This window comes from Loxodonta africana, chromosome X (genome assembly GCF_030014295.1).
Source record: "Loxodonta africana isolate mLoxAfr1 chromosome X, mLoxAfr1.hap2, whole genome shotgun sequence".
NCBI classification, from domain to species: Eukaryota; Metazoa; Chordata; class Mammalia; order Proboscidea; family Elephantidae; genus Loxodonta; species Loxodonta africana.
Window position 1 is genome coordinate 6,165,257 of NC_087369.1, and position 21,975 is coordinate 6,187,231.

Consider the following 21,975-nt stretch of genomic DNA (forward strand, 5'->3'; position numbering starts at 1 on the left):
AATATGTAAAATTCCTTTCCTAATTCTCAATATATATTTTTAGTTTTGTTTATTTTCTTTCCTTTAGACATTATGTTGCTTTCTTTTTGGTGCCATCAAGTAGGTTCTGTCATGTAGTGACCTCATGTACAGCAGAACAAAACACTGCCCAGTTCTGCGCCATCCTCACAATCATTGTTATGTTTGAGCCCATTGTTGCAGCCACTGTGTCAACCCATCTCCCTGGGGGTCTCCCTCTTTTTTGACAACGCTCTACTTTACCAAGCATGATGTCCTTCTACAGGGACTGGCCACTCCTGATAACATGTCCCAATTATGTTAGAGAAAGCCTCGCCATCCTTGCTCCTAAGGAGTGTTGTGGCTGTACTTCTTCCAACATAGACTCGTTTATTCTTCTGGTAGTGCATGGTGTATTCAATATTCTTCACTATTATACCAGGTCTCAAAACCATATCAAAACTGAGGTTTTTTTTGGAAGTTATTCTATGAATAGGGTTCAGAAATAGCACTTTGTTTATTTATTGTGATTCTTCATTCTTTTCATCTTTCTCTTCTTTACCACTTCTTCTCAGAGGGCCTGAGAGACCAACATCTAGAGGACATGAATGGAAAGATGGTAGAAAACACAGGAACCTAAATCAAAGAAAAAGAAAAAAAAAGAGTACTTGTAAGAAGAAACACGGAAACAGAGAGAAGGGAATAGAATAGCAGGGAAGTAAAGAAAGAACAGAGAAACAAATTAAGAATTTAAGACGCAATCAGCAAAGGCCGAGGTCCAAGGGAGTCTCAGCTCAACGTTTAATTAACGTATTGGTGTTGCTCACAGCTGTTCAAGTAGCACCACTCATTAATTGAACTTTAGATACCATTGTATCGGGCAAGAATGAGAATGACATGCAAATGGCTGTTTTTATCTAATGCAAAGCAGAATCCTCAAGGGTAGAAGTTAGAGGGCTTGTGGTGCTCAAGGTTGGAATTCTATACAAGTTGGAGCTAAGGACTGTAATGTTTTTTAATATAAAACTTGTATAATAGAAATATGTTAGTATTTCCACTCTATCATTACAATGACAGATTTTATTTTTATCATAATTAAAAAAAATTTTTAAGGTCATTAAATGCAGATTTTAAATATGGTTATCTCACTTTTGGCTAATAGGATTGACTCGTGTGCTTAGTATAAAGGGAAAAGTTTGGCTTCTGAATTATTAGAAGCCCTATTCAAAGTTTCTGTTGTTCATAGGGTTGCTATGAGTAAGAACCTACTCAAGGGCACCTAACAACAACAACAGCGATTTGCATGTAAGTAGGACGTTTGAAACCCAGGGACTGCCTGTAACAAAATGTTTGCCAAGTCAACAATTTTTACACATACAATTAAGGGACATTGGTTATATTGATCATGCTGGGCAACTATCACCACCATCCATTTCCCAAATTATTCCACCACCATTATCAGAAACTCAGTGCCCTCTAAGCAATGAGCTTTCCTTTCCCCCTGCCTCCCACCCCTGGTAAACTCTAACAAACTTTGGTCTCTGTATATTTGCCTATTTCATATAAGTGGGATTATACAATACTTGTCCTTGTGTGACTGACTCATTTCACTCAACATAATGTTTTTAAGGTTCATCCTCATTGTGGCATGTATAGGGACTTCATTTCTCTTTATGGTTGGATAATATTACATTGCATGTATATAAAATGTCATTATTAGGAGGGTTGGATTTTGATATTTCATCTTTAAGCTTGCTTCTTCCTCAACGATTGCATGTTCCTCTTAATTTCTGCCACCAACTTTGTGAGACAAGATAGTTTCTTTCTTTCTTTTTTTTTTTTTTTTTTGTGAGTTTGGCCAAACTTTTATCTTTGCAGGGTCTGAATCCACGATGGTTTTTGTTTTTCTTGGTTTAACCAACTTTTCCATGGGAGAAGTTTAGGGGTCTCCTGAGTATAAAGAAGAATCCTATCAGATCTCTGGAGTACCTCAGTGGTATAAACAGTTCATCTGCTCAGCTGCTAACCAGAAGGTTGGAGGTTCGAGTCCACCCAGAGGTATCTCAGAAGAAAGGCTTGGTGATCTACTTCTGAAAATCAGCCACTGAGAACCCTGTGGAGCACAGTTCTACTCTGACACACACGGAGGCACCATGACTTGGAGGTGACTCCACGGCCACGGGCGGTGGTGATGGTGACTGGATCCCTATGTTACAGCGTTTCTTGTCTTACTTTTGTGTAAGGGCAATGCAGCTCCCTACAAAAAATGGGATCAACCATCTTGTTGAGTAAGGTATTTGTTTAATCCACTTAATTGCTGAGAGACACAAAGAGCCCAAAATGGTCAGGTGGCTGTTGCTGTTGTATGCCATTGAGTCAATTCTGACTCATAGCGACCCTATATGACAGAGTAGAACCACCCCACAAGGTTTCCTAGGCTGTAATCTTTATGGGAGCAGATCTCCCCGTCTTTTCTTCCAATGACATAGATTTAAGTGCTTCAAATATTATGTAGAGAGTTTTGAACACTATAGACAGATTACTGTCTACAGAATTGGAAGAAAACATGGGTAGTATTGATTCAAAGCACAAACTCGATGAAACATTTGGGTATCTTAAAGTACCCTGTGTGGGTGCAGCAGGGGTCGGAAGTGAAGAGGGGTATGGATGTAGAAGAAGAGTCTTGTTGAAGACTGTGATGTTGCTACCTGGAATATCTGGGCAACAGGACAGTGAAGAAGAGACTACATCTTATGGCTACGTTATCACATTTGAATTTTAGAAATGTCTGCCGCTTTCAGTATGACTAATTATTTGGAAAAATGAAAACTTCAGTCTGGAAAGCAGTTGAGAAGCTATTGTCACAATTCTGACAGAGATAATACGTAGCTTAGGTCAGGAAACGAAACTGGAAGGAGGGAAGACAGATAATTAATGGAGATAAGATACTGAATCTTGAGTTGTCTCCCCAGCAAGCTCTTGGGGGCACATTAGCGTAACACCCTTCCCAGGGAATTATTCAGCTCAAAGTGATTTTTCTACCGGTGACACTAGGCTGGCGAAATAGCTAAGAATACAACTACTACATTGGTCTATTACTTCCTTGAAAAGATGGCAGAAAACTTCCGCTTGGCAACATGGTGGCCAAACTCTGAGGCAGGTTCTATTTTTTATATGTTTACAAAACGTTTTCCTTCCACAGAAGCATAGATGCCTTCAGGTTATAGCACTTTGCTTAGCCATGGATTTCTCAGCAACAAGGCCAACTTTAAATGAGTTTCTACCGCACCAAGTAATTTAAAATGTATATTTAATCACCCTTTGACTTACTTCTGAATTGGATGTGACAACCGTTATGATCCTGGGTGCCATTACAGTATCCAGTAGAGGTTGCGTCTTTGAAAAATCCTTGAAGTTTTTATGTAATCAATTAGATTTAAACTGTAAAGTTGCACCTTATCATATTGATGGTTTTGTGCACAATTGGGTTGATGGTGCCTTTGATATTTGCAGATCATTTAATGGAATAGAAATATTAAAATAAATGTTTGTATTTTCTGTTGTTTGCATCAAATACCCAGGTGGTAATTTATGTGTAGGAGAAATAAGATATACACAAAGGAAGAAGTAAATGACAAAATGTTGGCAAGGACACACTGTTGATGAGTTAGCGCTGCCAGATTTGATTGATAATTTGGTTATAAGTTCTTCCTCCAGATGTTATATGTTCACACACAGAAATGAACTATTCCCCCAAAAATCAGCCTTTGGAAGAAAACCTTATGGAGCAGAGCTCTGCTCTGACACAAACGGGGCCGCCATGAGTAAGAGTCAACTTGATGGCAACTGGTGATGGTGTTGACGGAAAGGGAGTCACTTTGATTTTCTCAACTGGCTCTCCCTCTGCTTTATCCATCAACCCTAACCGTGACCTCCAGACCAACTTCGATTCTGCTTCAACAGTCTTAAAACCATGTCCATCTATTACACGTAAATGACTCACTTTCAGGTAAACAACCAGACTAATATTTTGCTATTAAGTTCTCACACACTTCAGGCACAAACTATAAGCCACGGCATCCTTGGACATCCCTGGGTTTTACAGAACCAACAGCAACAGTTTTATGAGCTGCGTGCTTCAGTACTAAAAAAATAGATTCCATTCCTACCTTTAAGTCTTGTGTTTAGTTAGCTTACCATGAATGTGCACTGGGCTTTACACAGCAAAGTGCAACTCTTTTGAGTAGAAAGTGCCTCCATAACCAGGAACTGGAGTTTGTCAGTCCATTTAAATCTTGTTGCCGTGTGTTTTTATTTGACTATGTGATTTTTTACCTCCCATGGAATGGATCTTTCAGTTTTTCTTTTTTTTTTAACCCATACCACTGGGGGAATTCTGTTGCCCACACAGAGATGATGCTGATGACAAAAAACAACACGCCAATCACTGTGGAGAGTTACTGAATATATTTTATCTCCCTGAAAAAGGTCCATAGGCAGTGCAAACAATTTGTAGTCAGATCCTAAACCAGATTGAAAATTCCATAAATCGTCTCCCCCCACTCCCTCCCTTTGTGGTTTCTTTCATTCCCGAACCATGACACTTGGAGTAATTTTGCTATTACTTTCACCCAGAATTGTTTCTCTTTATTACAGAGTTGTTGTTAGCTGCTACCCCACACAAAACAGAACAAAACATTGCTCGGTTCTGAACCATATTCATGATCATCGGTGTGCTTGAGTCCCTTGTTGTGACCACTGTGTGTTTTGAGTGCCCTCTAATCTAGGGGGCTCATCTTCCAACACAATGATAGGCAATATTATGTTGTGCTCCATAGGGCTAGTTTTTTGGAAGCAGATTGCCAGACCTTTCTTCCTAGTCTTAGTCTGAAAGTTCTGCTGAAGCGTGACCTGCTAGCATGTGAAGTACTGGAGACATAGCTTCTAGTATCACAACTACATGCAAGCCAGTACAGTAGGACGAATTGACAGACGGGCCTTGGATTTATTCTACTGGAGGTATATAACTTTGGTATACTTGTGAAAAACACAAATGATGCCTATGCTTTAAAAATGAGACAGTTTTCTCCAGAGACTCACATGAGCTTTGTGCATGTTCATTTTATTGAAATCAGCCTCTATCAATTTACACCAAGTAGAATGGGAACAGTGAAATCGAAGAAAGAAGAAGAAATTATTGCATTTGAAGGAAAAAAGAATTGTTTTCTTCATATCGATGATTGTGCAGTCGAGTTCTCTGATCACATAATCTTCTTTAGACATGTAAAAAAAATCATAAACGTAATTAGCCTGACCAAATAGAGATGAAGGTAAGAAAGAAATATTTAAAGGATTGGGTACATGTTAATGATAAGATCACAGAAGAAACTGAAAACACTCCATTTTAATTTGTTTCAGGATGGCAGGTGGGCTGGTTCCCAGCTGGATGCAGGATACACAAATTGTACAAGCTGGTACTGAACCATTTCAGAGGTTAGCTCGTGTTTTTAGGGGTTTTAATCATGGCCACGAGACACTTAAACATTATTTACCGCGTCTGTGCCTGAACCACAATGCTCGTCTAAATGTTATCTAGAATTATGAAGTAGCTTATGGTTGTACATTGTATTTAATGTATTTACAGCACACGCAGCACTGTATACAGTGTACGGGGAGCCCTGGTGATGAAATGATTTCTGCCTGTACAATTCAGTAACAAAGGAGTCCTGGTGGTGCAACGGTTAAGCCCTCGGAGGCTAAGCTCAAAGTTGGTGATTCAAACCACTCAGCAAGCTCAGCAGGAGAAGCACCTGGTGATCTGCTCCTGTAAAGATAACGTCCTAGAAGACCCTTTGGGGCAGTTCTGTTCTGTCCTGTCTGGTCACTAGGAGTCAGAATCAACACCACAGCACACAAGAACAACAATATCGAATATGCGGTATATTTGTTGTTTTGGCTGTTAACTGCAGTCAGGTCGACCACCAAAATACAGATGGGTCCTGGGCCTTCCCTGTGACCGGTTGCAGATAAGACCATTGTGCTCCATGCAGTTTTCACTGGCTGATTCTCAGAAATAGATTGCCAGCCCTTTCTTCCTAGTCCTTCTTAGTGTGGAAGCTCCACTGAACCATATTCAGATTCATAGCAATAGGCAAAGCTCCACTGACAAGACGGCTGCTTACAGTATTAAAACAAACAAAAACACCATTGCCATCAAGTTGATTCCAACTCACAGCCACCCTATAGGACAGAGTAGAACTGCCCCATACAGTTTCCAAGGAGTGCCTGGTGGATTTGAGCTCTGAACCACTGCACCACCAGGGCTCCATGTATACAGTATACTATTCAGTAAATATATATTTATAGTATATTTGAACTGGAACTCACCAGGTTTAATCCCATTCCAGCAATTTGTGTTCAAAGTTTCTTATCCCACCGGCACAAAATAAAGTGAGCGCTGTTTTACCTATATCAATATTCTTTTCAGAGAATGTCCATCTTAATGGAAGTTGGAAAATTACATTCTTAAGAAAACCAGAGCCTTTTTTTAAATCTTACAAATTACAGTTTTATTTTTGTTGAACCAATTCCTTCTCAAAGCAATGACTATATTAACAGAGCTTTCTTAACCTATTGACAAAAGTCACATTTTCAACTCACCTAAGTGGGCGTCTCAGGACACGTGTCTTTGGAAAACAAAACAAAAACAGAAGGAAAAAAAAAGTTATCATTATACTTTCTCAGTATGTTAAAGGGTTGAAAAATAATAATAACAACAGCATTTACAAAACATAGAAAAGTCAACACAAAGACCAGGGTATTTGAATGAAGAACTATTAGTTTCATTCAGTATATTTTCAGCGTATACAGATTATGAGAAATTTAGATGCATTTATATGTTCATATTTAAATTATATATTCTTTGCAAACGTGTAATTGCTTTACCTGTATCAATGACTTTGACAATATTTTCTTTGGGGATCCCGTTTTCCACAGCAAACTCCAAGAATGCCTGATAATTTTCTTCACTGATGTCTTTTTCTCTGGCTGCAAACCATCGAGGAAAGATAACAAGTGTTACCCATTAGAATCCATAAGAAAACCTGGATACATGGGTGAGACGCATGAATGTAGAGAACAGTTGTCCAGGTGGTACACTTGGACAGCAGGCAAAGACTGGCCATCTCACCGATACCAACCGTCAGTTCCTGGGACGACTGAGGAAAGACAAGGCAATTGAGCCTGTGATGAGGGGTTCCCAGGGAGAGAGCTACAACCTCTATAGTCACATCAGCATCACCAGGAAGGTTGTGTGTGAGCTCTCAGGATCCCACAATTGTAGCATCTTTTCCCTCTACCATGCCCAGGTATTCAAACTTGTTTCCTACTCAGCTGAACCCAAAGAGATCTGTTGAGTATTCCACCACAAACATGAGTCTTGCTGTGCATGGTGGAGGGAGAAACTTATTGTGTATCTGGTCAAAGACCACTTCCTTGCCCATTCCTTCCTACTATTCACCTGATGCCATAAAGGCTAGAGTGGAGCTTCCCGTGGGCTGCGTTGCTGTGTGTAGGGGAGGACTGTCCACGTGTGTGTTCAGTGGATGGGAAGGACAGCATGGTTTACAGAACCATGAGTCCAAATTGTAGACCCTATTGTTGCCATTGCAGTACAGTGAAGGATTTGGGGTTCAACTCAATGCAGTCTTTATTGGAAACCTCTTCTGTTGGGTTACATTTTCTATTCCTGGATTCCCTCACTTAGATTTCAACACCATCTCTATCACAGAAATGGATGCAAAAGAAGAGTGATTTATGTTGGTACGAGACTGTGACCGCAAAGGGTTTTTATAGGAATCTTCACAACAAGTGTGTGTGCTCTTAAAATGTCTGCAATTCTGACACGAGGTCCTTTCTCTCTAGAGCCACTTCTAGGATCTTAGAAAGCATGAAGACTCAGGCCCCCTGTGGGTTCACATCTTGCACCAAACCTATTTAATTATAAGTAATGAACACACACACTCCTTGTGTTTTGATGTCCCTAATAAGGCCATCACGGATTACTGTCCAGTGAAGGATGGACTGTTGGACTTACCTAGGGCGCCAACTACTTTGAAGACATTCCCTTCTTCATTCTTGTTGATTACGTATATCAGTAGGAAATCCTTTGCTTGTTGAATGAAGCTGAAGTCAACCTTGCCTTCATCTGACGAAGAAAGGAAACAAAACATCTCTCAACTGAGTGGGTTTATTACACTTTCTCAAGTTTTTGTCGTTGCTGTTGTTAGCTGCCCTATAGTTGGCCCCCGACTCGTGGCGGACCCAAGCACAACAGAATAACCTGCTGCCCATTCCTGCGTCATTCCCATGACTGTTTGCAGACCAGTTCCTTGTGATCCATAAGGTTTCCAGTGGCTGATTTTGAGCAGTAGATCACCAGTCCCTTCTTCCTAGTCTGTCTTAGTCCTGCAAGCTCTGCTGAAACCTGTTCAGCATAACAACATGCAAGCTTCCATTGACAGATGGGTGGTGCTACACTTGAGGTGAATTTGCCGAGAACCAAACAAATGCTTTGCCAGTTTAACATGTCATTAAGCAGTCTCTCTAGTCCAAGCAATAATCTCTGTATCTCGGGTTCATTCTCTTGTCTTGTCTTTCCTTTCCTCCCCTTCCCATCTCACCTCCTCTCCTGCTCCTTTCTCTTCTTCCTCCCTCTCTCTCTTTCCCTTCCTCTTGCTCCCTGTCTCTCTCTTCCCCTTCATCTTCCTCCCCCTCTCTCTCTTCATCCACCACCCTCCCTCTGAGTCCAGAAAGTATTATAATCAACGGTGACATCTAGGAGTTAGGGATGGGTTTTGCTTACTGCCGCCTTCTTACCTTGGAGAACATCTCAAGTCTGTCTGTCTTAGCAACATTATTTCCAGAGTGCTTCTGTTCAGGTGCTTCTCTTCTCTGTTTTGTTCTAAATTTTATTGATTTCATGGTTTTTGTTGAGAATATGCACAGTAGAACATTCACCAATTTAACAGTTTCTACATGTACAATTCAGTGACATTGATTACATTCTTCAAGTTGTGCAACCATTCTCACCCTTCTTTTCTGAGTTGTTGTCCATTGTTAACATAGACTCCCTGTCCCCTAAGGTTCCTATCTAATCTGTCAACCTGCTGTTGTAAATATGAGGCCATATAGTTCTTCAAAGAGAATAATGCTCAAGGCAGACTTTTTAATTTTTTGACTAGTTAAGCTAAACTACTGTTTGGTTTTAAGAAGACATCAGGATGTTTTTGGTTTATGATTAAAGATTATCTCAGCAATGGTTTCAAGGGCTCATCCATCTTTCATGGATGCAGAAGGTCTAATGCCATGAGAACTTAAAATTCTGGTCTACATTTTCCCCCTTTTGATCAGAATCTTCTATAGACTCTTTGATCAAAATGTTTAGTAACGTTAACCTGGCACCATCCAGTTCTTCTTGTCTCATGGTAAAGGAGACAGTTGTTCATGGAGGTAATTAGTCACACATTCCATATCTTCCTCCTATTCCTGACTCTCCTTTCTCTGTTGCTCCAGGTGAAGAGAAATCAATTTCTGGGTCTTGAATAGCCACTTGCCAGCTTTTAAAACTCCAGGCACTGCCCAACAAACTAGGAGGTAGAACAGAAGCACTAAACACGTTCAGTAGTCCGATTAACTGGGATGTCTCATGAAACCATGACCCTAAGACTCCAAGACAAGGAACAAAATCCTATGGCGTGTTTGGTTGCACATAAGTAGCCTCATCAACTACTCTTTTTTTTTTCTTTCTGTAATTGCTGTAAATATATCTATTATCTTACTTTTGTCAATTCAGCTTTTTACAGGTATACAACTAATTGACAGCAATTACAGTAATCAGCGGTGAAACCGTGCACTTAATGAATGAGATATTTCCATTAGAGTTAATCCCTCTTTCTCCCTTCCTCTCACCCCGGTAATCACCACTAAGCTTTATTCTCTATACATTTGTCTTTTCTTGTCTTTTTATATAAGTGAAGTCATACAATACTTGTCCTTTTGTGATTGGCTTATTTCACTTAGCATAATGTTTTCGAGCTCCATCAGATGCCTTTTTTTTAACCTTATGTTTATGTGGAATACTGTATACTGTGTACCAACATCTTCAATATTTGCCACAGTGTGTTTCTAAAAGCAACAGAATTGCGTAGACTCTGGAGTCACTTAGGTTATTGCTTAAATAACTATTTAAGTGCACAGAGCATTGCTTTGTGTGAGACAGTCTTCTGACCAAGTTATTCCTTTCTTATTTTATCTGTGAACTACTTTCTAACATATAACAGTTTACTATCTTAAAGGGAAAGAAAATAAGGGGAAAAAAAAGAATCTCTGTTATTTAGATTACAGATACAGTATAAATACACTTTGTCTTCCCTCTTCTAATTTAGCGTGGTTTTAAATTCTTCTAAACCCGTTTCTATGCTGGGGGATCCTGTGAAATAAATACACGGGGACATATTTTTAGAGGCTTACAGTAAACGGTAAGACAATATGAACTTGGTGGTAATATACTTTACATCCTTAAGAATAAAAAAAGAGAGAGAGCGTTGGAAAGTTATGGGGCTTTTGACAGGTTGCAGTCCTAATTCGAGTTAGAAACTGGACCAAAATCCTGGTGAACAGACCGTGGTTTGAGCCACTCCAAGTCTCAGATGCATGCTAGCAACAGAAGCTTGGACACTCACAGTTTGTCGTGTACCCGTTTTTGTCTATTCTCTGCCCCTGTTTGTTGTAGAGCTGGCATGTGCCATTTTCCCTGGAAAACAAAAAATTTCAGCTAATTGTTGAGTATAACTTAACATATGCAAACCCGTTAAAAACCTTTTGCCTTTGAGTCAGTTCCGACTCCTAGACACCCCATGTGACAGAATACAACTGTCCCATAGGGTGTTCTAGACTGTAATCTTTATGGGAGCAGATCACCAGGTCTTTCTCCCAAAGAGCCACCTGGAGGGTTCAAACTGTCGACTTTTTGATTAACAGCCCAGCTCTTAACCATTGCGCCACCAGGGCTCCTTTGTTACTGAGCTATACGTGCAGAAAACAGTGAGATGACATGTCTCTCCCCACTTCAAGGCTCAGCCACCTTCGCCCTTTGCAAGGCTTACTTACTTGGTGTAAAATATGACCAAGAGTGTTTCTCCATCAGGAAGGCATTCGATAAGACGTAAATAACCCCTCAAGGGACTGTTCTCACTTAGCACCTCTATGTTTGCAGATGCTTCATAAATGGTGTACCATGTTCCTGAAATCTAAAAAGGGAATGTAAGAAACAGTATGCAGGCAGAGACACATGCATCATCACAGTGTGAGCATCATGCCAGGCTCCTCTCTGCCCCAGGTGAGTCTGTCCCTGGTACCTCTGAACAATATTCATCCAAGAGAGGCTCCTCCAAGGGGTCAGCATAAACCAGGCCAAGTATCAGAGTCACCAGGAGAACCTTCATCTTGTTGGTGTTCCCCAATCCTTCTTCTGAAAGAGATGAGAGTGTGTCGCCTGTTGGGGAGATTCTGAACTTTTCCCACTTTTTATACTATTTGTCTGTGGGTGTGGCAATTTGTGAGCCACTTGTCGTGAACTACAAGCACATGATGCACTGGGAATCATATGGAAACACAAACAAGAAGCATCCTGCTTGGAAGCTACGGCTTCTGAAGGTCCTTCTGTTATTACCTTAACTGGATTAGTATCAGTTTGACTAAATATTTGACCTTTAAGTACAGTGAAAGATTTTAATTCATAAGAGTCATTTCAAGGATAATAATGTTTATTTGCTCATCCCCCCAAGTAATGGGAAACACACCATAAGACATTCATCACCTGTTATGGATTGGATTGTGTCCTTCGAAAATGTGTGTCGTTAATCCTAACTCCTATTAGAAAAGCAAAGTAAAACAAACAAACAAAAAAATAAGTTGCTGTCAAGTTGATTCTGAATGGTAGCGGCCCTATAGGGCAGAGTAGAATTCTCCCATGGGGTTTCCAAGGTTGTGATCTTTGCAGAAGCAGACTGTCACATCTTTCTCCCCTGGAGTGGCTATTGGGTTCAAACCCCAGACCTTTTGGTTAGCAGGCTAGTGCTTAACCACTGTGCCACCTGGGGCCTTCTAACCTCATACTTATGCCTATGATTCTATTGGGCAATGTATTTTCTTTTTTATGTTAATGAGCCAGTATTAGTTTAGGTCCTGTCTTAAATCAATCTTTTTAAGATAAAAAGAGCAGATTGATTAAGCAAGGAAGCCAGAGAGCAGAAATGGGAAAAGATAGATACCATGCAACATGGAGATCACCAACGAAGCCAGGAACAGAAAGAGAAAAGAGACTGGAATCCCAGAGCCCACAGAGACAGTGCCTCCCCCTAGAGCCGGCACCCTGAATCACACACCTGAGCTCCTATACTGTGAGGAAATAAATTTCTCTTCGTTAAAACTACCAACTTGTGCTATTTGTTGTAGCAGCATTAGATAACTAAGACATTACCCAAATCATGTATTATGCCTTCCACCCTTATTTAAGTAGGTTACAATATGTGTTGACCCAATAGATTTAGGAGTATAAGCCCAACAGGGTGAAGAAGTTACTGTGAAATCTGTCTGAGACCCAGCAGTTGAGTTTCACAGACCATTTTCAGAAAAGATAACATGTCATTTCTTCCCATGAATAAGAAATTCTTCCAAACCTAATGTTTCATGTTGAGCTTGGCACAAATGAATAACTCAAATTCATTCCCATTTGTGAGGTCCCAGTGTTGTCTCTGCCCTGTTATTATGCATTTATTATTCTCTTGAGGCATCAACTGATAGTCACAATACATGGACCAACACAAACCCAAACCCATTGCCATCAAGCTGTTTCTGACTTATAGCGACCCTACAGGACAGTGTAGAAATGCCCCCATAGTGTTTCCAAGGCTGTACATCTTTACAAATAAGATTGCCACAACTTTCTCCCATGGAGCAAGCTTTTGGGTTTGAAATGCTGACCTTTCAGTTAGAAGCTGGGCAGTTTACCTCCCTGCCATCTGGGGCCTTTAATACTCAAAGTCACGAATTCTCTGTTAGGACCAGATCTAGCAAAACCTCCTGGTGCTCACCTAAATAGTCTAAAATACAAGACAATGTTTCAACAAATCCATAAAAATAAATACAGTAGACAGAATAGATCATCCAAGGAGCCAAAAGGTCATGAAAGATACTTTAGCTAGTAACCACCTTCAAAAAAAAGTGTATATTTCAAGTTATTGTTTTGATTTACTTATTTATTTTCAGTTTTGTTCAAATTGCCTCATTCAGTTACGCTTATTGCCATGTAGTGCTTCAATGTTATCTTTTATCTGGTCTGGGAGGATTGCAATAAATTTATCCCTCAAGACTTCTTGCCCAATTAGGAGATGGTGTTGTTTTAATAATCACTTATAGACGTTGAAAGTATTGTGGGTTGACCTTTTGTCTTGGTTTCTTTTTGGCAACATTTCAGGGAATGTTTTAAAACCAACCTGTGGTTCATCTTCATGTTAGATGCTGGAAACACAACAGTGCAGTATCGAGTACAGGAGAGATACAGATAGAATCTCTTCATGAAGGTTTAATGATAACTGTTGTTGTTCCCTTCATCAGCAGTTCAACTGAGAACTCATCCACCATTCCCAGTTGGGATGCTATGAATGAATGCAGGAAATCTTCTCCTTACTCTAAGGATATGTTCTCAGGAGTATTTGAGATTTAAAATTAACTTTCTTCCTTCCAAGCACTCTCTTTGCAGCGAATGAGGTGACACCATCTTAAAATTGTTGTTAGTTGTCATTGAGTCAGCTCCAAATCCTGGCAACCTTATATATAAGAAAATGAAACATTGCTGGGTCCCATGCGGGATCCTGTGAACCCATCGTTAGGCCTATTATGGCAGCCTATCTCATGGAGGGTCTCCTCCTTTTCACTGACCCTCTATTTTACCAACCAAGGTATTCTTTTCTGGCAAATGGTTTTTCCTGATGATATGTCCAAAGTAAGCAGGATGAGGCAAATAACCCCATTAAAACACGGAAAAAGGATACGAACAGGCATTTCTCGAAAGGAGACATTTAGATAGCTAAGAGACATGAGGAAATGCTCGTGATCATTAGTCATTAGAGAAATGCAAATAAAAATTACGATGAGACACCATCTCACCCCCAAGAATACAATTTAAAAACAAAAAAACAGAAAGTACTGAAGTGGGAGATGTTGCAGGGAGTTTGGTACTCTTATGCATTGCTGGTGGGAACATAAAATCGTACAACCACTATGGAAAACAATTTTGTGCCTCCTTAAAAATCTAGAAATAGAAATACCATATGACCCAGCAATCCCACTCATAGGAATATATCCTAGAGAAATAAGAGCCGTCACACAAATAGACATGTACACACCCATGTTCCTTGCATCACAATTCACAATACTAAAAAGATGGAAACAACCTAAGTGTTGTTTCCTAATGGTTAAACACACTATGGTTCATAAACACAATGGAATACCACATAAAGATAAAGAACAATGATGAATCTGTGAAATGTCTCACAACATGAATGAACCTGGAGGGCATTATGCCGAGTGAAATAAGTCATTCACAAAAGGATAAATATTACAGGAGACCATTATTTTAAGAACTCCAGAAAATGTTTACACACAGACAACAAAAAAACTTTTTTGATGGTTACAAGCATGGGGAGGGATAGGAGGGGAAATCACTAACTAGGTAGTAGACAAATATTAACTTTGGTGAAAGGAAAGACAACACACAGTATAGGAGGAATCAGCACAACTTAACCAAGGCAACGTCATAGAAGTTTCCTAGACACGTCCAAACACCTTGAGGGACCAAGCTGTTGTGGCTGAGGGCAGGGGATAATAGTCTCAGGGGAAATTTAGGGAAATTGGCATAACATAGTTTTTAACAAAAGTGTTCTACATCCCACACAATGAGTATCTTCTGGGATTTTAAAAGCTTTTGAGTGGCCATCTAAGATACACCCATTGGTCCCACTCTGTCTGGATCAAAGGAGAATGGAGAAAATTAAAGACACAAGGAAAGTATTAACCCAAAGGGCTAAAGGACCATATGAACCAGAGCCTCCACCAACCAGAGCCCAGAAGAATTAGGTGGCGCCCAGCTACCACCGCTGACCGCTCTGACGAGGATCACAACAGAGAGTCCCAGACAGAACAGATAAAAATGTAGAACAAAATTCAAATTCAGAAAAAATGACCTGGTTTTTTGGTCTGACAGAGACTGGAGGAACCTCTGAAACTATGGCCCCTGAGACTCTGCTAACCCAGAACTGAAACCACTCCCAAAGCCCACATTTCAGACATAGATTAAACTGAAAAAAAAAAAAAAAGAAAATGAAACCTGTTGCCTTTGAGTCAATTCTGACTCACAGAGACCCTAGAGGACAGAGAAGAACTGCCCCATAGGGTTTCCAAGGAGCAGCTCATGGATTTGAATTGCCAACCTTTTGGGGAGCAGCCATATCACTTAATCACTGTGCCACTAGGGCTCCAGGCATTGATTAGACGGGCTTATAAGAGAATAATACATGTGAGGAACGTGCTTCCTAGTTCAATGAAACATAAAAGACCAAATGGGCAACATCTGACAAAAGCAAGATGAAAAGGCAGGAAGGGACAGAAGCTGGATGAATGGACATGGGGAACCTGGAGTGGAAAGGGAGAGGGCACTGTCACACAGGGGGGATTGCTACCAATCTCACAAAACAGTATGTATATAAATTTTTGAATGAGAAACTCATTTGAAGTGTAAACTTTCACCTAAAACAAAATTAAATTAAAAAAAAAAAAGGAAAGCAAGATAAATAAAGTCTCTCCATCCTTGCTTCTAAGGAGTGTTCCAGTTTTATTTCTTCTAAGTCTGTGTCACTCCAAGACATAGGTTTGAAGAAGATACTTTCTTTGCCAATTATCTCAAAAGATTTATCTCCCAAAATGTGTAAATGAGCCCTACAAGTGGATTATTTTATGCGATCAGAATCAGCAGCATCTCAATGATGGCCAACAATATCCTGTGGCTACCCAAAATTCCTAGTATCATTTAGAAAGATGGAATCTTCAAAACATGGTTGCTGTTGTTAGGTGCACTCCAGTCAGTTCTGATTCATTGTAAGCCTACGTACAACAGAATGAGACATTGCCTGTTCCTGTGCCATCCTCAAAATTGTTGTTATGTGTGAGTCCATTGTTGCAGTCACTGTGTCAATTCATCTTATGGAGGGTCTTCCTCTTTTTCGATGACCCTCTACTTTAGCAAGCATGATGTCCTTCTCCAGGGACTAATCCCTCCTTACAACATGTCCAAAGTATGTGAGACATAGTCTCGCCATCCTTGCTTCTAAAGAGCATTCTGGTTGTATGTCTTCGAAGACATATTTGTTCGTTCTTTTAGCAGTCCATAGTATATTCACTATTCTTCACCAACAATGTAATTCGAAGGCATCAATTCTTCCTCGATCTTCCTTAATCATTGTTCAGCTTTCACATGCATATGAGGTGATTAAAATATCATGGTTTGGGTGAGGCACACCTTAGTCCTCAAAGTGATATCCTTAATTTTTAACGCTTTAAAGACGTCTTTTGCAGCAGATTTGCCCAATGCAATGCATCCTTTGATTTCTCGACTGCTTCCAAGGCTGTTGATTGTGCATCCATGTAAAATGAAATCCTTGACAACTTCAATCTTTACTCCGTTTACCATGATGTTGCTTATTGGTCTCGTTGTGTGGATTTTTGTTTTCTTTATGTTGAGGTGTGATCCATACTGAAGCCCGTGGTCTTTGATCTTCATCAGTAAGCGCTTCAAGTTCTCCTCGCTTTCAACAAGCAAGGTTGTGTCATTCGCATATCACAAGTCGTTAAGTCTTCCTTTAATCCTGATGCCCTGTTCTTCTTCATATAGTCCAGCTTCTTGGATTACCTGCTCAGCATACAGATCGAAAAAGTATGCTGAAAGGAGATAACCCCGATGTACACCTTTCCTGACTTAAACTACGCAGTATCCACTTGTCTTGTTTGAACTACTAACTCTTGATTTATGTACAAGTTTCCTCATGAGTGCAATGAAGTGTTCTGGAGCCCCATTCTTTGCAATGTTATCCATAATTTGTTATGATTGATACAGTCGAATGTCTTTGCACACTCAATAAAACAGAAGTAAACATCTTTTTGGTATTTTCTGCTTTCAGCCAAGATCCATCTAACATCAGTAATGATGTCCCTCGTTCCACGTCCTCTTTTGAATTCAGCTTGAATTTTTGCCAGTTCCCTGTGGATGTACTGCTGCGAACACTTCTGAAAGATCTTCAGCAAAATTTTACTTTCATGTGATGTTAATTATATTGTTCAATAATCACTACATTCTGTTGAATCGCTTTTCTTTGGAATGGGCACGGATGTGGGTTGCTTTTAGTCAAATGACCACATAGCTGTCTTCCAAATTTCTTGGTGTTAGCGAACAAGCACCTACAACACGGCATTCCTTTGATGAAACACCTCAGTTAGTATCCCATCAACTCCTGGATGGTTGTTTTTTGCCAATGCCTTCAGTGCAGCTTGGACTTCTTCCTTCAGTACAATTGCTTCTTGCTACCTCCTGAAATGGTTAAATGTTAACCAATTCTTTTTGGTACAGTGACTCTGTGTATTCCTTCCATATTCTTTGGATGCTTCCTGTGTCATTCAATATTTTGCCCATAGAATCCTTCAAAATTCCAGCTCACGGCTTGAATTTTTTTCTTCAGTTCTTCCAGGTTGAAAAATGCAGAGTGTGTTCTTCCCCTCTTGGTTTTCTAACACCAGGTCTTTGTTCTTCCCTCTTGGTTTTCTAACACCAGGTCTTTGCATATTTTTTTATGATATTGGACTTTGTCTTCTCTAGCAGCCCTTTGAAATCTTCTGTTCATCTCTTTGCTTCATCTTTTCTTCCACTCGTTTTAGCTACTCTACATTCAAGAGCAAATTTCGGAGTCTTTTCTGACATCCATTTTGCTTTTTTCTTTTTTTCCTGTCCTTTTGCTTTCTTTACGTATGATGTCCTTGATGTCTCCCCACAGCTCATCTGGTCTTTGTTCATCCTTAGAGCTTGTGGTGGCTTGTGTGTTGCTGCGATGGTGGAAGTTTTGCCACCCCGTTCTTGTTGCCGTTGAGTCGGTTCCGACTCATAGCAACCCTATAGGACAGAGTAGAACTGCCCCATAGGGTTTCCAAGGAGTGCCTGGTGAATTTGAATTACTGACCTTTAGTTAGCAGCTGTAGCACTTAACCACTACACCACCAGGGTTTGCCACTCAAAATATGACTAGGGAAGAGCTGCCTCCTCAAAGTAGTCGACTTTAATGATGTGGATGGAGCAAAGCTTTTGGGACCTTTATTTGCTGATACAGCATGACTCAAATTGAGAAGAAACAGCTGCAAACATTCATTAATAATCAGATGAATCCAGGAAAATTGGAAATTGTCACAAATGAAACAGAACATATAAACATTGATATCCTTGGCATTAATGAATTGAAATGGACTGATATTGGCCATTTCAAAACAGACAACCATATGGTCTACTTTGCTAGGAATGACCAGGTGAAGAGAATTGGTTTCGCATACATCATCAAAAAGAACATTTCAAGATCCATCCTGAAGTACAATGTTGTTAGTGATAGGATGATAGTCAAGATATTCCTTTCAATATCCAAGATATATCCTTAAAGCTAAAAAATAAAATAATCTCGGAATCCCTGTTTAGATTATATAGACACAGCATTTTTTTTTTTTCCTTCTAATTGAATGTGGTGTTAAGTTTCTCTGACAGAAACGGGAACTAAAAGTCACAGACCACCTCCAAAGCTGCTGCAGATTGAAAGACGCCACTATTGCAGAAAATGGCAACAAGACTAATGAATCTCCTTCTAAACAGAAGTCATTCTGGAGAGCATCGTACGCCAAATATTTCCTCTCCTGATTTTCAAAGGAGATCCTAACTTAGGGTCTTGTAGCTTTTCCCTACTGCTGGTTTTGTTTTTGTGTATCTCTGTGGCTTTCTCTCTCTCTCTCTCTTTTCTCTGTACTCCATCCCCCCTCTATCTCTCCTCCCCACCTTTCTCTCCTTTGCCCATTCTCCCATTTCTCTTTCTACTCTCCTCTGTCTCTCCTCTTCCTCTCTTGTTCTCTCCTTCCCTTTTTCTCATTTGCCCATTCTCTCATTTCTTCTCTCTACCCCGTTCTGTCTCTCTCTCCTCCTTCCTGTCTTTCTCCCCCTCTCTCTTTCTCTCTTTCTCATTTGCCCTTTCTATTTCTTCTTACCTCCCACTGTCTCTCTCTCTCAGTGTCTCTCCTCCATTCTTTCTCCCTCTTTGTCCTCTCTCTCCCTTCTTCTTTCTCTGACTCTCTCTCTCTCCCCTCTCCCCAAGCCAGCTCTCTCTGTCGGTTTGTCCCTCTCTCTCTGTTTCCATCCCTCCATCTCTCCCCTTTGCTCATTCTCCCACTTCTCCTTGTTTCCCACTTTCTCTCTTGCTCTTAGTCCTTTCCTCAGTAGAGTCGATCAGGTTCCTCTCTTGCAAAGCCTTTTCCCTCTGCTAACTTATTTTCTCCTCTTCTTTACAGCACCTCCACCCACGAACACGCTCGATTCCTGGCAAGGACAGAATCATCTGTTTCAAATCGATGGCTTCCTGCTTGGGCTGCCCCTTGAGCTATTTCCCTTTCTCCTCTGTGCCAAGCTTCTTGAGAAAATGATCTTTATTTCTTCCTCCACGGTCCCTCCTAAGCGCATGAATGTCTGGCTTTGAGAGGCTAGAAAGTCTTTCAAATAACACTTTGGTTCACACGGCTCTTTATTGCATCGCTCATTTTGTCTCTTTGTGCGATAGGGCTGTCTTGGCCATAGCCAATTCTTTCTACGTAACTGATCCCACCTTCATTTGTCCTCAGGGACATTGTCCATTCTTTTGCGTCTACCTCAAGTATTAGAGCACCTATGTCCGTGTTCTCTGCTAATTACTTGTGTATCATTCACGATCACTTATTGGCAAGAAAGTATACTGTGCCTATGGCCACGTAGAGCTCCCAGATATTTCCTGAAGCAAGTCATACTTTTAATGTATCTTTTGTCTTTCCCCGCTTCTATGGCTTAGAATATATTTATACTTTAAAGGCACCTCATGATCCCATGTGACAGAGTAGAATTGCCCCTTAGGGTTTCTTAGACTGCAATTTTTATGGAACCATCTTTCTCCCATGGAGCTGAGTGATGGGTTTGAACCATCGACCTTTCGGTTGGCAGCCCAGTGCTTAACCATTGCACCACCAAGACTTCTCTGTTACTGAGCTGTACATGTAGAAATTGGTGAGATGGTATACCTGTCCGTACACAATACTCAGCCACTCTCACCCTTTGCAATGTTTACTCACTTGGTGTAAAATGTGGTGGAGACTGCTTCTCCTTTGCCGAGACATTCAACATGACGTATATAAGCCCTCATGGGATGGTTTTCACTTATCACCTCCTTGTTGCTGGACCCTAAATAAATGCAGCGCCATGTTCCTGAAATCTAAAAAGGGAATATAAGAAACGGTAAACAGGGAGAGACAGACGCATCATCACAGGGCGAGCATCATGCCAGTTGCCTCTCTGCCCCACGTGAGTCTCTCCCTGGTACCTGTGAACAGTCTTCCTCGAGGTGGGGTTCCTGGTCAGCACAAACCAGACCAAGAACCAGAGCCACCAGGAGAATCTTCATCTTGTTGGTGTTTCCCACGCCTTCTTCTGGAAAGGATGAGAATGTGTCTCCTATCGGGGAGATTCTGAACATTTCCCACTTTTTATACCATTTGTCTGTGGGCGTGGCAATTTGTGAGCCACTTGAGGTGAACCATAAGCACGTGGTGTGCTGGAAATTATACTGAAACATCTAAAATAAGGACCCTGGCTGGAAGCTATGGCCTCTGAATGCGCTTTTATCAACATTATCTTAACATATTAGATCAGTTGGACTGAATCTTTGACCTTTAAGTAGAGTGAGAGATTATAATCCATAAGAGGAATGTTAAGAACAGTAATGTGTATTTGTTCACCTCATCTCTCCCAGTAATAGGAAATAAAAATACAAAACATTCGTCAACTATTATGGCTTGAATGGTGTCCCTCAAAAATATGTGTTGTAAATCCTAATCCCTATTAAAAAACAAAACAAAACCAGTTGCTGCAAGTTAATTTCGACTCATAGTGACCCTATAGGACAGAGCAGAACTGCCCCATAGGGTTTCCAAGGCTGTGGAGAGGCTGGTGGTTTCAAACTGCAGAGGTTTCAGTTAGCAGCTAAGCACTGAACCACTGTGCAACCAGGGCTTCATCGAATCCATATGCCTGTGGCTGTAATCCCACTTGAGGTGGTTTTGCTTTGTTATGTTAATGAGTCAGTATGAGTTTAGGGTGTGTCTTAAATCAATCTTTTGATTAAGCAAGGAAGCCAGAGAACTAAGATGGGAGAAGATAGTCACCACGACACATGGAGATCACCAAGGAACAAAGGAACAGAAGCAGAAAAGAGACTGGGACCCCAGAGGCCACAGAGACAGAGCCTTCCCAAAAGCTGGTGCCCTAAATTCAGACTTCTGCCCTCCTAAACTGTGGAAAAATAAATTTCTGCTCTTTAAAGCCACCCACTTGTGGTATTTGTTATAGCAGCACTAGACAACTAAGACATCACCCAAATCATGTATTATGCCTTCCACCCTTTGATTTAAATAGGTTACAATATGAATTGACCAAATAGATTGTAGGAGTACAAGCCCAACAGGGTAACGAAGTTACTGTGAAATCCACCTGAGAGCCAAGAGTCAAGTTTCACAGGACATTAAAAAAAAGACCATCTATTA

At 40.6% G+C, this 21,975-nt stretch overlaps 1 protein-coding gene across 1 annotated transcript; it reads right to left on the bottom strand.

The window, feature by feature from the left end:
- Positions 1-6,657: 6,657 nt before the first annotated feature.
- Positions 6,658-20,909, bottom strand: LOC135228880 (odorant-binding protein-like). The gene is made up of 8 exons (XM_064278040.1): positions 20,757-20,909; positions 20,594-20,648; positions 11,415-11,527; positions 11,167-11,306; positions 10,740-10,810; positions 8,093-8,203; positions 6,943-7,044; positions 6,658-6,683 (listed from the first exon to the last, which is right to left on the bottom strand). Exons 1-8 carry the CDS (start codon positions 20,907-20,909, stop codon positions 6,658-6,660), a joined length of 771 nt encoding a protein of 256 aa, XP_064134110.1.
- Positions 20,910-21,975: the final 1,066 nt, after the last annotated feature.

Coding starts and splice junctions, on each gene's coding strand:
- LOC135228880 (XM_064278040.1), bottom strand. CDS start 20,909: ATGTTCAGAATCTCCCCGATAGGAGACACATTCTCATCCTTTCCAGAA. Junction 8,204..10,739: donor AAACGGGTACACGACAAACT/GTGAGTGTCCAA, acceptor TTTCTTCGTCAG/ATGAAGGCAAGGTTGACTTC. Junction 7,045..8,092: donor CAAAGTAGTTGGCGCCCTAG/GTAAGTCCAACA, acceptor GATGGTTTGCAG/CCAGAGAAAAAGACATCAGT.